Source organism: Saccopteryx leptura, chromosome 3, assembly GCF_036850995.1.
Source record: "Saccopteryx leptura isolate mSacLep1 chromosome 3, mSacLep1_pri_phased_curated, whole genome shotgun sequence".
Classification (NCBI taxonomy): domain Eukaryota; kingdom Metazoa; phylum Chordata; class Mammalia; order Chiroptera; family Emballonuridae; genus Saccopteryx; species Saccopteryx leptura.
The window spans coordinates 247,967,572-247,984,383 of NC_089505.1; the positions used below are offsets into that span (position 1 = coordinate 247,967,572).

The window sequence follows — 16,812 nt, forward strand, 5'->3', positions numbered from 1 at the left end:
GGTTAGTGAGATTTTTGAGGAAAATAATCTGTAGAAAAGATTTGGATAGGATGAATACTTCCTTAAATGGGTCAATTTTTTTTCTTTCTAATTACAGGAAAGCAAAGGCTATGATTTTGAATCTGAAACAGACACAGAAACAATTGCCAAGCTTGTTAAGTACATGTATGACAATCGGGAAAGTCAAGATACCAGTTTTACTACGTTGGTGGAGAGAGTTATCCAACAATTGGTATTAAACCACACTTCTAAAAAAATTTATTTGTCAATTACAGTTTACACTCAATATTATTTTAAATTAGTTTCAACTGTATAACATAGTGACTAGATAATCATACACTTTATAGAATGTTCCCCCAATGTTTCCAGTACCCGCCTGGCACCATACATAGTTATTACATTATTACTGATTATATTTCCTTTGCTGTAGTTTATATCCGGGACTCTTTTGTCACTACCAATTTGTACTTCTTAATCCCTCTTCCTCTTTCACCCAGTCCTCCAGCCTCCCTCCTGTCTGGCAACCATCAGTCTTTAAACCACACTTTTTTTTTTTCTTTTACGTGAGAGGAGATAGTGAGACAGACTCCTGCATGTGTTCCTGCCAGGATCCCCCTGGCAACCCGCCATCTGGGGCCAGCGCTCAGTCAGCTTAGCTGTCCTCAGTGCCTGGGGCCAACTCTCAAACTAGTTAAGCCTGGCTGTGGGAGGGGAAGAGAGGGAGAAAGGGGAGAGGGGAAGGGGGAGAGAAGCAGATGGTCACTTCTCATGTGTGCCTTGACTGGGGATTGAACCTGGGACATCCACACGCTTGGCCAACACTCTATCCTCTGAGCAACTAGCCAGGGCCTAAATCACACTTTTAAGATAATTATTGACGCCTGACCAGATGGTTGCTCAGTGGATAGAGCATAGGCCTGGGACGCTGAGGACCCAGGTTTGAAACCCCAAGGTTGCTAGCTTGAGCGTAGGCTCATCTGGTTTGAGCACGGCGTCACTAGCTCGAGTGTGGGATCATCAACATGACCCCGTGGTTGCTGGCTTGAGCCCAAAGGTCATTGGCTTGAAGCCCAAAGGTTGCTTGCTGGCTTGAGCAAGGGGTCACTTGTTCTGCTGTAGCCCCCTGGTCAAGGCACATATGAGAAAGCAATCAGTGAACAACTAAGGTGCCATAATGAAGAATTGATGCTTCTCATCTCTCTCCCTTTCTGTCTGCCTCTCCCTATCAGTCCCTCTCTCCGTCTCTCCGCCTCTCTTGCAAAATAATAATAACTTATTATTATTGCCACTCTAAATCCTTAAAATTAAGTTTGAGAAGCAGGAACTATGTTAATTTAAAATATTTAGTATTTTACTTCCATATATATAACTTTGCAACTTCAGTAATTTTGAGAGATTGTTGTTTGACTGATGACCTCTCCTGTCCCACACACACTTAAAATTCTACTTTTTTCATTATAGCTTTTTGTCACGGGAATTAAAAGTAATCTAAAATCAAACAAATTGTTCAAAAACTATGCATACACATACAAACTTATACATACCACACACAAACATGCATAAAATACACAGTCGGGGGACTCATCTCTTCTTGCTTCCTACTCACTCCAGTGTTCTTCCCAGTCAGTAACAGCGCAAGGGTAGCTTCACTTTTTTTCTGGGATAATTTCTACATGTCTCTGAGCCAGTATAGTTAACTCCTTATTTTTTTTTTTTAGGGGGACTTTTCCTTGGCACTGTGCTTTTATAGAAAAGTATTTCCCAGCCCAAGAGAAAAGTGGTACTCTTCTTGATCCCATCCCAATTGCCCTAATTAAAGATTAAACTTCCACAGAAGTCTAAATGCATAGTGGTTTCCACTCCCCTTTCCCACTCATAACCTCTAGTTTTCCCATTTAAAAGAACTTTACTGCCTGACCTGTGGTGGCGCAGTGGATAAAGTGTCAACCTGTAATGCCGAGGTCGCCAGTTCAAAACCCCGGGCTTGTCTGGTCAAGGCACATATGGGAGTTGATGCTTCCTGCTCCTCTACCTTTCTCCTTATCTCCCCTCTCTTAAAATGAATAAAAGTAAAATTTTTTTTAAAAAAATAGGCCTTTACTGCTCTATGAAGGTCCAACCCTCACCTCCCACCTCCACCGAGTCTTATGATGTCTACAGTAGAGGAGACAGGAAGATGGAGAAAATAGAGGACTGTGCCTTCCCTTTACTCAGGGCAGAGCAATGTGCCTGCCTTCCCAACCTATTCTTGTTTCTACTCATATAACCCAGTTTTTGTTCTGTGATGCTTCCTTATCCTGTATCATGCTTCTCTTTTATTCATGCTTGATTTCTTTAGGTCCTGTCCCTGGGAAGGTTGGGTAGAGGGTGCGGTATGGGATGCACATTAATAATTGTGATTGTATATATTTATCGCCAAAATCAAAGTCAAAAAGTTTATAAGTTAACAGTGCTGTGAAATTACTGGTCCAGAGAATGGGTTTTGGATGTTGAACTTAGGACCTTTCCTAATTCTATCTTCCCCTTACTAATGTATAGTATGGGTGATACGATGTATTTATTGAGAATTGTTGGTAATATGTACAAAGGTGACTTTTTAAATGGTCTGTTTTGGAACTAATATATGTTGAGCCTATTTCAAGAGTAGGTTTGGTTAAGAAGTTGGTTTTGGATATACCAAAGCTCAGAAGGAAGTGTCTACTTAAAATTTAGATTTGTTTATAAACTAGTGTAAAAGAGCAATTGTGTAAACAAAAAATTTCTCTGTTAAAGCCAGTATGTTTTAGTCATTTCACATATGGTAACTGATTATCATATGTATTGCTAATCCTTTTCTCCCCCTCCATAGGAAGGTGCCTTTGCACTTGTATTTAAGAGTGTTCATTTTCCTGGCCAAGCAGTTGGTACGAGGTATACATAAATTTAATAATGCCTAATAATTATATGTTTTGAAACTTTAATTGTAAGTTTATTTTCTTACATTATAAATGACCCTTCACTTTAAAGGCTTTTATAGCAACTGCTCAGTTTTGTGGCTTAGTGTGAGAGCCACTGTAGAAATATGTAAAAGAATGGGCATGGCTGTGTTCCAGTGAAAATAGGCCTAGTCTGTGGGTCATAGTTTGCCTACTTCTGTTATTGAATATTTTTTTAAAATTCTGTTTCTATTTTTTTTTTGTTATATCTGGAGTTGAACTTGGAGGGAGAATTTAAATTTTATTTGGAGAGTGTTTTGTTACCACATTTAAATTTTATATCATTAATGTGTTATTTATAAAAATGGTTTAATTCTGTTTACTTTTGTACTAATAGACGAGGTAGTCCTTTGCTGATTGGTGTACGAAGTGAACATAAACTCTCTACTGATCATATTCCAATACTCTACAGAACAGGTAAAACTATTCCTACATCATGCCACGGGGAAAATATATAATTTGAATGCAGTAGATATAAAGAACTATTTTCCTTAAATTGAAATAAATACCTCTTTGGTTGGGCTCACTTGTATATAGTTCTGTCTAGACATGAAAAGGATTTGTTCTGTGATTTCTCTGACAAGTAGAATTTTTTTTCTGTTGTATATCCCTAGCTAGGACTCAGATTGGATCAAAATTCACACAGTGGGGATCACAGGGAGAAAGAGGTGGGAAATGTGCTCTGCATGAGTGGGGAGGAATCTTATCCTCTTTTGTTCATTCTTTACTAATTCTTTGTTCTTGGAGTGAATGAATGTGCTGGGCCTCTAAAAATGTGCTTATTTTATGAGGAAACATATTTTTACATTTTTCTAAGTTGTAGAGAATATTTTGTCTGTCTGCTTTTGGCATTTAGAAAACTGCTTTTAGTAATCTGTTTCTTTAAAGTCTTGGAGATTGAAAAAAATTGTTCTTTTTTTGTTTTAAAATCATGTAGGATACATGTTTATAAATAAGATGCTAAGATAAGGAAAAGAGCGTTGTGTTCTAGGCTGTTGTAGATTAGACTCAGTGGTAGTTTGAATAATTCAGCCTGTTTTTTTTTTGTATCCCCCTCTCCCCCCGCCCTGTGCGCCAACCAGGATCCACCTGGCATGCCCACCAGGGGGCTATGCTCGACCCCTTTGGGGCCATTCTAGCACCTGAGGCGGAGTCCATGGAGCTGTCCCCTCAGCACCTGGGCCACCTTTGCTCCAATGGAGCCTTGAATTCAGCCTAATTTTTAACTGACTAAGTCAGTTTTAATGTTTTTTATTTTATGCGTGTCATTTTACTTTTAGATTTAGATTCAATATCTAGATTGGCTTTGTTTAAATTTGAACTTATGGGTCCCTTTTAATTTATGTTTGAATTTTTTATAGGACTTTTAGCTATATAAACTCTGGATTATTTTATTGATATAATTAAACAAAAAAAATATGTGCTCTTTCCATTTACTTAGTTCTAATAGTAAATTCAGGAAATTGGAACCCATATCATTAGTGTATAATTCTTGGTTTCTTGAAAAAACTTAGCAGAGTACTTTAAACCTATTAATCTTTAGATAGTGATTGATTTTACTATTTTATTTATAGCACAAAGTTACTTTCTTAAATAACCTTCAGTTCTGAGATACTAGAATTTCTTATCTTTCTCATCCCCCTCCATCCCTTTCCAGAATAAAAACTAATCTACCAGTGAGAGTACAGATTTCAGGTCCAGAGTTCCAGATTTTTGTTTATAATTCTGCTGTGTATATATTACCTATGTGATACCTGTACATTGTTTTAAGCTGCTTTTAGGAACAATAGAAAAACATTGGCTAAAAGTCTTAAGAAGTTGGAGGAGAAATTTATCACAATACAGATCTTTTTGAGATCAGGGTTTGTGTTTTAGTAACCCTTATCTCTCTAGCTCCTAATAGATAGATAGTGTGCAGCTCAACATTGAAAAGGCTGCTAAGGGGAGAACCCTGAACTGGAATTCAGGCTTATACTCTTTTTCTCCAGGTGACCAAAGAAAGTGAAACAATAACTTTGTATTCCACTTAAATCAGATGAGATAGTATAGAAAGATATTTTATAGATTGTAAGAGTCATGTAGATGTCACATAGTAATGGTCTTTCCATTTAAATTGGCAGTGGTATCTCAGCTTCTTGTAAATATTAGAATTAAATATACCTCGTTACTTGAAGAACAAGATAACCAGTACTTGGAGAAAGAATATAGCGAAATTCAATCTTATCAGTGCATTTTATAACCAAAACTGGTTGTGTTTATTTAAAAAATATAGATGTTGGGCTATCCTTTTATCTGTTTTTTAATTCACTTTTTTTTTTACATATAATAAAGTTCATTCTTTTTCATGTAAAACTTCCTGTGTTCTGTCAAATCCAAACAGTTATGTAACCACCACTGCAATCAAAATGCAGAAAAATTCCATCCCCAAACATCTTTGCTCCAGCTGCCACTTGTAGTTAACCTTTGTCCCATTCCTGGCAAACAATGATCTGTTTTATCTTTCTTGAGTTTTATCATTGCTAGGATATTACCAAATATTTATTTTTTAAAGTGTATCTTTTCTGCCATTGAATTTGTAATTTGTATGGGAAGAGCTATTTTGTTTTCATGCCTAAACCACACCAAATAATTATGGATTGTTGAGAACTTTGCATATATGTTTCTTTCTTTCTTTCTTTTTTTGGTATTTTTCCGAAGTTAGAAGCGAGGAGGCAGTCAGACAGACACCTGCATGCACCAGACCGGGATCCACCCGGCATGCCCACCAGGGGACAATGCTCTGCCCCTCAGGGGTGTTGCTCCGTTAAGGCTGGAGCCAGTCTAGCACCTGAGGTGGAGCCCATGGAGCTGTCCTCAGTGCCCGGGCCAATTTTGCTCCAATGGAGCCTTGGCTGCAGGAGGGGAAGAGAGAGAGAGAGAGAAAGGAGAGGGGGAAGGGTGGAGAAGCAGATGGGAGTTTCTCCTGTGAGCCCTGGCCGACACCCTACCACTGAGCCAACTGGCCAGGGCTATGTTTCTGAGGATAATTATTTCTAAGTTGTTTTGGATGTGCATTTATTGACACAATATGAGTTTTTACAAGTATAAGGTCTACCGGAAAGTTCTGTCTGTTTCTATCACAAGTTTCGACGCATAAGCATGTTTATTTGGTGCATGTGTGCCTCTCTATTTTTATTACTTAATGTATACATACTGATGTAGCAAATTAACTAAAACAGAATTGATTCACGTTAGTCTTATGTGTGAAGCCATAGTGTACCCATGGCTACTGATAAAGTTCATTTATGCCACTGTAATTTTTACGAATTTCAACAAGGAAAAAATGCTACAGAAGCATGTCTGTCACATCCACCATATTTCCCGGACTTAGCACCCTCCGACTATCACTTGCTTTTGTCCTTACAAAATTTTTTGAAGGGCAAAAAATTCAAAAATGAAGAAGATATAAAACAAGCACTGGTTCAATTTTTCGCATCAAAAGATAAAACATTTTTCAAAAATGGGATATACAAAAAAAAATGGTATATACAAATTGCCCTCATGCTGGCAAGAAATCATTAATAATAATGGCAATTATATTATTTAATAAATTTTATTGACAGTAAGAAAAATTTGTATTTTGTTTTATTCCAAAACCGGACAGAACTTGCTGGTGGATCTTATACATTTATGGTATTCTCTGGTCATTCTGTTCATAGGTTAGAAGGTCTTCTATAGTCTCATCTTGGATAAAGGTGCACTTTTGTCTTTATGACATTTATATAGTCTTTAGTTAAAAAAAATATATTTAGCTAATTTGTCAAATTTCAATATGCTTTGTGATTTTTTGTTTTTAGTATGCTTTCCAGTTTTGACTTTAGTTGGGAATGAGCAAAAGGAAAAAAAAAATCTTCAGTGACTTGAATTAATTAGAATGCCAGAATTCTAAAGTGCTAGGATTAAGAGGATATTAGCACTGCAAAAGGATCAAACTTTGTATTAACTTAAACTTTCAGTTTTAAGAAGGATGAGGTTCTAGGTTTATAATATTTTCATTCCTTATTAGTAGGTGCCACATAGGATATATGATGCTTAGAGAGCTGAAAGTACCTTTGCTTTGGCTTTAAATTACAATTAATGGAAACTACATCTTTTTAAAAATTTAAAAAAAAATTTTACTACATCTTGATTTGTTATGCTGATTTACTATTAAAATCTAGTAAAATTTTGTTATTAAATAATTACTCTGCCAGTTTTCATTTTATTTTTCATTGCACAATTTTGATATCTTAAATGTAATTGTATGATCAGTTTAGGCATACAAACATATGTATTAATCCCATTAAGTTTAGGCTGTACATACATTTTATTAAAAAAGCAATATTAATGAATTAACTTGCCTATTACCTGGAAAAAACATATATTAAGAATATTTATAATGTAGCACTGTTTTCACCATGCTCCTTTTAATAGTTGCTATTTCACACTATACTTTTTGTCCGTTGTTCTCGTTGGCTTATTGCATGAAAATAAGGTGATCTACCCTTTTTATAGCACTTAAAAGTTGCTGAAATTATTTTGTGTTGCTCTGGTTTTTTGTGGATTTTGTAGGATATATGTATATTTATATATTGCCCCTCGTTTTCTATGTGTTTGCCAATTCTGATAACTCTGCTCTAGGCAAAGATAAGAAAGGAAGCTGCAACCTCTCTCGTGTGGATAGTACAACTTGCCTTTTCCCTGTTGAAGAAAAAGCGGTGGAGTATTACTTTGCTTCTGATGCAAGGTGAGCTTCCTTAGTTGATTCAAAGAGAATTTTTAGTAAAACTTATTATGCTGTAGGAAACCAAAAAGTCGTTTTGTATAAGTCTGGTTATGCTGTATAGGAGACCTTTGTTAATTAAGGAAATCAAAATAATCTTTTTGGAGAGGTGATTCTAAAGATACCTTTTCTCTCAATTCAAAGCACATGGGTCAGTTTACAAAGAATAGATAGTAGTCCTTGAGACTTGTTTCATTCAGTGTATATACTCTGAGCTCTGGTATTATTTCCCCTCTCCTTTTAGGAGCCTTATCCAGGTTTTGGAGGAGAAATTTTAGATTGGAGAGTAGAACAGTTTAGTATATCACCAACTATATTATAGTTGTTAAACCATTGTGCGTTTAGTCTAATGTAGACACTTATCTTTTCAATTCAGAAAAAATTGGCAGCATAATCACTTTTACAAATTAAGAGATTTTGAGAGAAAATGCAGTTAGATACTTAGATGCATTTATAAATTAAATCCTGATTATAATGGGGATAAAATGGAATCATTCAAAATTGTAACAAGTATTTGAGTCATTCATTGTGCCTGAAAGTAAGGGGATCTAAAAATGACAAATGATGCAGTTTAGGACTGCAGGAAATGCATTATGCATTATCTCAGTGGGAAAACAAGCCTTAGTGTGTTCTGATTCTTGCAGGTGTGTAGTCCGTGCTAAGATGTGTCATTGCTGTCATTAAGTAGGTTTGTTCCAGAGCTGACAGTATGGCTTAAATAAACTAGAAGTTGCAGAAACATCTCAGCCTTTTTCTCATTCATTCATTCATTCATTCATATGTTCATATTGAACATTAGCAAAGCATGTGCTGGGCTTAGAAGATAATGATGAGTAAAAATAAAAATATTACTTGTCATTAAGGAACTTTCTTAATGGAGGAGACAAATTTTAATCAGAAGTCACCCAAGTGTAGAATTCCAGCTGTGAAAATAGCTACAGAATGCTTATAACAGGGTGACTTACCCTCCAATGGGTAAATTTCTTTAAGGGAAGGATGCTTGAAATGAGAGTTAAAGAGACAATAGGAATTAATTACGTGAAGACTTGGAGGAAAGACCATTCCTTCTTTTCAGATTGATCAGCCTGTGGGTGGGAGTGTGGCTATAATAGGGAGAGGAAGTTTGGTGGGGGATGAGGCTAGAGAGGGAGGTAGGGGTCATGGTGACGCATTTTGTTGTTTTCCTAAAAGCCAAAGAGAAGCAGTCATGTGGTTTGCTTGGCAAGGGAGAATTCTGATTAGAGTTGCCTTTTGATATCTGTTTGGCAGAAATGGAGAATGGATGGAGGGAGATTAGAGGAAATGTGGGTGGACAAGTTAGGTGGCTACCATAGTAGTTCAGCAAAGATCTGATGATAGCTTGAACAGGTTTGTGGTGGTGGACATAGAAGCTTTGAAAAATACTTAGGAGTTAAAATTGGAGTACTGGGTGATGGATAGAATGAGGAAGAAACAACCATGCTTTCTTTCAGATTTAATATAATTCAGTTTAGGTTGCTGCAAAGAGATTCTTTTATTCATTGTCCCCTCTTTCAGGGGAATGGCAGTGATAACCAGAAAGGTATCAGAGATATTGCAGGATGATAGTTTGTATTTAAATTTAGTTTTGGTGTCCTAATGATAGTTTTATTTGTAGTAATCATCTTTGATTATGGATTGTATCTTCTTGAATGTTTTATAGTGCTGTCATAGAACACACAAATCGCGTCATCTTTCTTGAAGATGATGACGTAGCAGCGGTGGTCGATGGCCGTCTTTCTATCCATCGAATTAAACGAACTGCAGGCGATCACCCTGGAAGAGCTGTGCAAACCCTCCAGATGGAACTCCAGCAGATAATGAAGGGTGAAAGTTTTTGTCATATTATGCTTGGTGTCCTTAATGGAAAGGGTACATCTACTTCCTGCCCTATTGTGAGAATCTGCTAACAGTGCTGAGCGAAATCTTCCACATGATTAATGAAGGGATAACCCCATGAGAAGAGATGATTCTTTGAAGAAATTATCTGCTAGTTTTATAATAGTTTTCCTTCAAACTAATTAATGCTTTATTTCTTTCTAACATTAATAAGAGACTATTTAAATAGTACTTGATATTTTTATGATACTTTATAAACATAATTTGTGTTTTATTCTTTGTTCCTCTCTTATTCTGTGCTCCATTTTTCTCATTTATAAAATGGGAATAATAGGGTCTACCTCATTGTTATTTTGAGTATTAAAAGAGCTAATCTATATAAGCCCTTAGAATAGTGCCTAACACACTTAATAGGCCCTATGTAATGTTTGCTGCTCTTATCTATTATAATTCTTATGATTATGGTTTTTATTTTTCTTTCTGGTGGATTTCTGTAAGTGCTCTATGTCAAGTCTTGACTATGTCACCCACACTACAATGCTGAGGTAGCTGCTGTTCTTATTTTATGTATTAAGGTATTTCTCCAGAGCTACTTAGCTCATAAGGATAGAACCTTGATTTGAACCTAGATCTGACTCCAAAACTTAAACTTGTCCCACTCCCCTGTTTTTCTGTAACTGCATATCTGACGTGGTTTTTCCTCCTTACTCATTTTTCTTTAGATAGGGTAAAGTGTCATGTATGAACATTGTCCTCTACTGCCATGACCTTTTGTTTCATTTCATTTATTACTAAGATTATGTTAAAGGAGATAGACTTTCAGTTTTGTACAAATTTGTTATTCTTTGGCTTGTTAATTTTTTTTTAAATATTTTATTTATTGATTTTTTAGAGAGAGAGGAGTGAGAGAGAGAGACAGAGAGAGAGAGAAGGGGGAGGAGCAGGAATCTTCGACTCCCATATGTGCCTTGACCAGGCAAGCCCAAGGTTTCGAACCGGCGACCTCAGTGTTCCAGGTCGATGCTTTATCCCACTGCGCCACCACAGGTCAGGCTGTTAATTTTTGTTTTAATGATGTAATTTATCTTCCTTTAGGCAACTTCAGTTCATTTATGCAGAAGGAAATTTTTGAGCAGCCAGAGTCAGTTGTGAACACAATGAGAGGAAGAGTCAACTTTGATGACTACACTGGTAATTACATATGAATTATTTTATTATTTCAAAGTCCTGTGGGGGTTGGCATCGACAGCCTGAACGTTCATTGTCCTTGATCGCCTTATAGAACATGTGGCTGCCAGTCATCTTTTGAAAGTCCTTCATGTATTATTCCACTGAGATGAAGTGACCTGGAACAGTCATATTCATAGAGGCGGGAGGTAGGGCAGTGGTTAGCAGGTACTAGGGAGAGGGGAGGGGTGAGGAGCACAGAGTTTCGCTTGGGGAAGATGAAAAAGCTCTGGAGATGGATGGTGGTGATGGTTGCACAACAGTGTGAACGTGCTTAATGCCACTGAATTGTACACTTAAAATTAGTTGAAATGGTAAATTTTATGTTATATGTATTTTACCATGATTAAGAAAAAGTGAATAATAACTCATTGTTGCCAGAGCTGAGGGGAAGGGGAAATGGAGAGTGAATACTAACGGATTTGTGGGTTTTTGGGGGGGGAGAGTGATGAAAATGTTCTAAAATTAGATAGTGGTGATGGTCGCACAACTCTGAATATACTAAAACCCACTGGTTGTATATTTCTAAAGGGTGAATTTAATGGCATTTGACATATCTCAATAAAGTAGTTATAAAAGATATTTAAAAGTGGCTAGAAAGTCACATGTGAAAGTTATGGTCCGTTATGAGGGTATTGAGGTGGTTTTCCTGGGACTAAAAATCATTAAGAACATTTAACTTTTTTAAATTGGACAAACCTTTGTTGGGTACCAGCTGTATACTAGGGACTGTCCTGGCATTGAGAATCTTGAGAATGAGACCTGGTCCCCTTGCGGGGAAGCTTACATATCGCTACTTAGTCTGGGTTTCTCTCTCCATTTATAAATGAGTAAAAGTCTAAACTTCCTCAGAGACTTTTAAAGTATTGGTCTGATGCCTTCTGGGATAAACCTGTACTTTTTTGCATGTTTCAGGTAGAGGTGAAAGTACAGCCCTGCTCTTATTTCTGGAATTTTCTCTAGATCTTGTGTTGGAGGACTTTGTGTACCTTGCTGACATGAGTTTAAGATCCACAGTGTGTGGTCATAAGATGTTCACAAAATGTTTATTGCTCAAGTTAGGTTTTTGGAACATTAGTCATTCATCCTGACATGTTTAATAAAACAGTTTAACAAACAAGCTTTGGGTGATGCTTCTCAGAATTAGGAATTAGTGTTTGAGGAATAATAGCAGGAATGCAAAGATCTCTTTCTGAATCAGTATGTCAGATGTACAGTATTAGTGTCTCCTTTATACCAAGACCTACTAATTAATAGGGAATGATTTCTTTGAATAAATGTTGTCTATATATCTCTTTCTTTTCTGAGCAGCATTAGACTTCCCGCAGGAGAGATTTGTTAGAGCTTGAATTATGAATTGAACATCTGTGTGCAGAGCACCATGCCAGACATATCAGGGAGTATCGGGTACTTAGTTATCTTTTCTTGTTTTTAAATTTTTTTTCTTTTTTTCCCCCCCAAAGTTAGAAGCAGGGAGGCAGTCAAACAGCTCCTGCATGTGCCTGACCGGGATTCACCCGGCATGCCCACCAGGGGACGATGCTCTGCCCTTCTGGGGCATTGCTCCATTGCGCCCGGAGCCATTCTGGCGCCTGAGGTGGAGGCCATGGAGCCATCCTCAGCGCCTGGGCCAACTTTGCTCCAATGGAGCCTTGGCTGCGGGTGGGGAAGAGAGAGATAGAGAGAAAGGAGAGGGGGAAGGTTGGAGAAGCAGATGGGCACTTCTTCTGTGTGCCTGACCAGGAATCCAACCTGGGACTTCCACACACTGGGCCGATGCTCTACCGCTGAGCCAACAGCCCAGGGCCTAATTTTTTTTTAAGACTTTATTTATTTTAGAGAGGGGAGAGAGAGAGATAGAGCGAGAGAAGGAGGGAAGGAGCAGGAGCATTAACTCCCGTATGTGCCTTGACTGGGCAAGCCCAGGGTTTCGAACCATTGGCCTCAGCTTTCTAGGTTGACGCTTTATCTACTGCACCACCATAGGACAGGCTAGGATGTTAGTTATCTTTGATGTAATCTTCTCTCTGAGGTTTTTATATTCTAACGGGATGACTATATAATTAACTAAAGAAAGGTAAAATGTGATAATTGGCATTAAAAACAGTTTAATATTGAGGTGTTTAATGTTTAATTTAGAGAAAGTAGAGAATGAATCTGTTTGTGGGCAAGGGCTTTGGAGCCAGGAAAGCTTCATGAAGTAGGTAGCTTTGGGTTTTAAGAGATTTGGAAGGGCCCTGGCTAATGGCTCAGTGAATAGAGCGTCGGCCCAGTGTATGGACATCCCGGGTTTGATTCCCAGACAAGGCACACAGGAAAAGCGACCATCTGCTCTTCCCTTCCTCCCTCTCCCCCGTCTCTCCCTCCTCCCTTCCTGAAGCTAGTGGCTCTATTGATTCAAGTGTGACCCTGGGAGCTGAGGAAAGCTCAGTTGGTCCAAGCACATCAGCCTCAGCTGCTAAAAATAGCTTGATACTCGAGCATTGGCCGTCCCAGATCATGTTGCCAGGTGGATCCTGGTTAGGTGCATGCAGGAGTCTACCTCATTGTCTCCCCTCTTCTCACCTAAAAAAAACAAAAAAAACCCAGACAAACAAAAAAGAGATTTGGAAGATTGAATAAGTGAAGGTGTGGTAGAGCCATTGCAGTTGGATAGAACTGTATTAGCTAAGGGGATATAGTGGAAACCATCAGAAAGCTCTTTATGGAATAATATGTAGCTAGTTTGCCCATCTAGTGCTGGAAGAGGAGTAAAGAACAGTAAGTCTAGAAGAGAAGGTGAAAGGAACTGCCGAGGAGGGCCTGGAATGTGTTCTAACGCATGTGTGTGGGTATGTGTGGGGTGCTTCTTCTGTAGAAATTGCAGAGCTTTTAGGAGACAGGAGAGCTGGAGGAGCCAGAGGTGGTCATAGTTATACTCAGGTGCGGTTGGTACCAGTGTCCAGTGTGCATTGGAGGAGTGAGTGGTTGAGATGCAGTTGCCGGTTAGGATGTTGTCCTGTTGGGGTGAAGTGATGGGGCAGAGGAGGGAAGTGGGACTGGGAGAGAAGCAGGGGCAGTCTAACAAGGACCTGCATGTGCCTGTGTGAGGAGAGGGGGTGGTTATGATGGTTGAGGTGGAAGAACTGGGAGAGTGGCAGTAAATGCCATCAAAGTCTTTATGGAAATAAGATCAGGGAAAAGATTTGTTTTATAAGAAAAGAGAATGAGGCCCTGGCCGGTTGGCTCAGCGGTAGAGCGTCGGCCTAGCGTGCGGAGGACCCGGGTTCGATTCCCGGCCAGGGCACACAGGAGAAGCGCCCATTTGCTTCTCCACCCCTCCGCCGTGCTTTCCTCTCTGTCTCTCTCTTCCCCTCCCGCAGCCAAGGCTCCATTGGAGCAAAGATGGCCCGGGCGCTGGGGATGGCTCCTTGGCCTCTGCCTCAGGCGCTAGAGTGGCTCTGGTCGCAATATGGTGACGCCTAGGATGGGCAGAGCATCGCCCCCTGGTGGGCAGAGCATCGCCCCTGGTGGGCATGCCGGGTGGATCCCGGTCGGGCGCATGCGGGAGTCTGTCTGACTGTCTCTCCCCGTTTCCAGCTTCAGAAATGAAAAAAAACAAAACAAAACAAAACAAAAAAAACAAAAAAAAAAACACAAAAAAACAAGAAAAGAGAATGAGACAAACTTTGAAAAGTCATGATTTTAAAAGGCACTTTTAACAATGTTATGTGTTTCTCATAAAAATTCTATAATATACACGGGATAGCTATTACCTTTTTTTGATGTTAAGACAAGGAAATTAAGGCTTTGTCAATTTGAATGTCTTGCCAAAGGTTTTATCACTAGTCATTTCCAGAGCCAGACCAGCCTCTTGTGTTCGGTAGTGTTCCCGAGTGTGCTCCGTCCCTGCCCCGTCTTCTAGGCACTCTTGCTGCTTCCAGTGGAGGTGGCCTGCCTTACCACAATTAGGTTTCTCCAAACTGTCAGCAATTCCGATTTTTGATGACTCCTTCAGAACTGCCTCAAACGTCCCTCAGCCAGTGGGGAATTTGCTAGGACTAATTTTAGGGAAACACTTGTGACAACTTAATTTTACCAGGTCTCGCCTGCACTCCGTCTGCCTCTTTTTTTTTTTTTTTTTTTTTTTTGTATTTTTCTGAAGCTGAAAATGGGGAGAGACAGTCAGACTGACTCCCACATGCGCCCGACCGGGATCCACCCGGCACGCCCACCAGGGAGTGACGCTCTGTCCACCAACGGGCGATGCTCTGCCCCTCTGGGGCGTCGCTTTGCCGTGACCAGAGCCACTCTAGCGCCTGGGGGAGAGGCCAAGGAGCCATCCCCAGCGCCCGGGCCATCTTTGCTCCAATGGAGCCTTGGCCGTGGGAGGGGAAGAGAGAGACAGAGAGGAAGGAGAGGGGGAGGGGTGGAGAAGCAAATGGGCGCTTCTCCTGTGTGCCCTGGCCGGGAATCGAACCCGGGACTTCTGCACGCCAGGCCGACGCTCTACCACTGAGCCAACCGGCCAGGGCCCAGTCCGTCTGCTTTTATACTGAGTCATCTCCAAACTGATTTGCCTTTGTATAACCCTGGCCCAACTTCCTACTGTTGTTTCCTTTCTTCCCAAACCTTGCTGATGTCTGTAGGGGAATACTGTAGGCAGAAGTACATGAACAGCCTTGGTCTACTGCAGAAACAGCCGGAAGGCCAGTTTGGCTGGTATGGCCTGGGTGAAAAGAAAGTGCTAGAAGGTGAGCTCAGATTTTAGCAGGAGATGGGGCATGTGGACACTTGAAGGCCATAATGAGGAATTTGGATTCTGTTCTAAGTTATTTGGGAAGTTATTTGTTGTTTTATTTTCCATTTTACTAATTTTTAAAATAGAGAAATAGAAAAGGAAGAACTTAAAATTATTCAAAAAAGGTAAAAAGCAAAAACATGTGCTTGGTTCCATATTGTAGCCAGTTAAGGTAGAAAAAAGGGTGGGGAAATGAAGAACAGGACAAAGTAGGCAGACTGCTGTTGGGTCTGATGCAGGAGAAGCAATGCTGCTTGGGTGTGCGTATCTGTCTCCTAAGCCATACTCTGAACTACCTTGAGGGGGCAGCGCTGGTAGCCACACAGTGCCTTGGACAGTATATTCCCTTGGTGGGTGTTCAATAATTAAATGAATCTTGACTGAACATTTTTCACAGGTAGAAAACTAGCCTGTGTAGAAGGGTTCATAGACAAAGTACCCATAGCTATAGAGACTGAAGAAGGAGGACAGACTCATCTAGAGGGTTTTGAGATCAAATTTATGTTTTAAAAAAAATCACTCTCTTGCCTGACCAGGTGGTGGCGCAGTGGATAGAGCGTCAGACTGGGAAGCGGAAGACCCAGGTTCGAGACCCCGAGGTCACCAACTTGAGCGTGGGCTCATCTGGTTTGAGCAAAAATTCACCGGCTTGGACCCAAGTTCGCTGGCTCAAGCAAGGGGTTACTCGGTCTGCTGAAGGCCCGCGGTCAAGGCACGTATGAGAAAGCAATCAATGAACAACTAAGGTGTCACAGTGCACAACGAAAAACTAATGATTGATGCTTCTCAAATCTCTGCATTCATGTCTGTCTGTCCTTGTCTATCCTTCAATCTGACACTTTCTCTGTCTCTAAAAAAAAAATCACTTAAAAGATCATTTTGGCTGTGAGTGGAGAAAAGGCTCTAGGAGATAGAATACAGAAGAGAGAATAGTTAAAAAGGTTGGTCTCATCCAGGGGAGACATGTTGGAGTAGGGTGATGATATTAGAGAACTTGAAGGTAGAGCTCCTAGGACTTGCTCATGGAGTGGATGTGGAGGAGGAACAGGAACAACAAGGAGGAGTCTGACATTAGGTGAATGAGGTGGGAAAGACTGAGAGGGGAGTGGGTTTATATTGTGTTCAGAGCACTGTTCTGGGTACTGTAGGGGAAATGAAGCTTTTTTTTTTAA

The 16,812-nt window shown here is 39.8% G+C and overlaps 1 protein-coding gene across 1 annotated transcript in view; it reads left to right on the top strand.

Annotated features, from left to right (window-relative positions):
- Window positions 1-16,812, top strand: part of GFPT1 (glutamine--fructose-6-phosphate transaminase 1) — a 70,972-nt gene that overhangs the window by 34,798 nt on the left and 19,362 nt on the right. Inside the window, exons 6-11 of the mRNA XM_066378085.1 lie at window positions 98-232; window positions 2,849-2,910; window positions 3,313-3,392; window positions 7,635-7,740; window positions 9,458-9,621; window positions 10,729-10,824. Coding sequence (XP_066234182.1) covers window positions 98-232; window positions 2,849-2,910; window positions 3,313-3,392; window positions 7,635-7,740; window positions 9,458-9,621; window positions 10,729-10,824 — 643 coding nt within the window. The remainder of the gene's footprint in view (window positions 1-97; window positions 233-2,848; window positions 2,911-3,312; window positions 3,393-7,634; window positions 7,741-9,457; window positions 9,622-10,728; window positions 10,825-16,812) is intronic.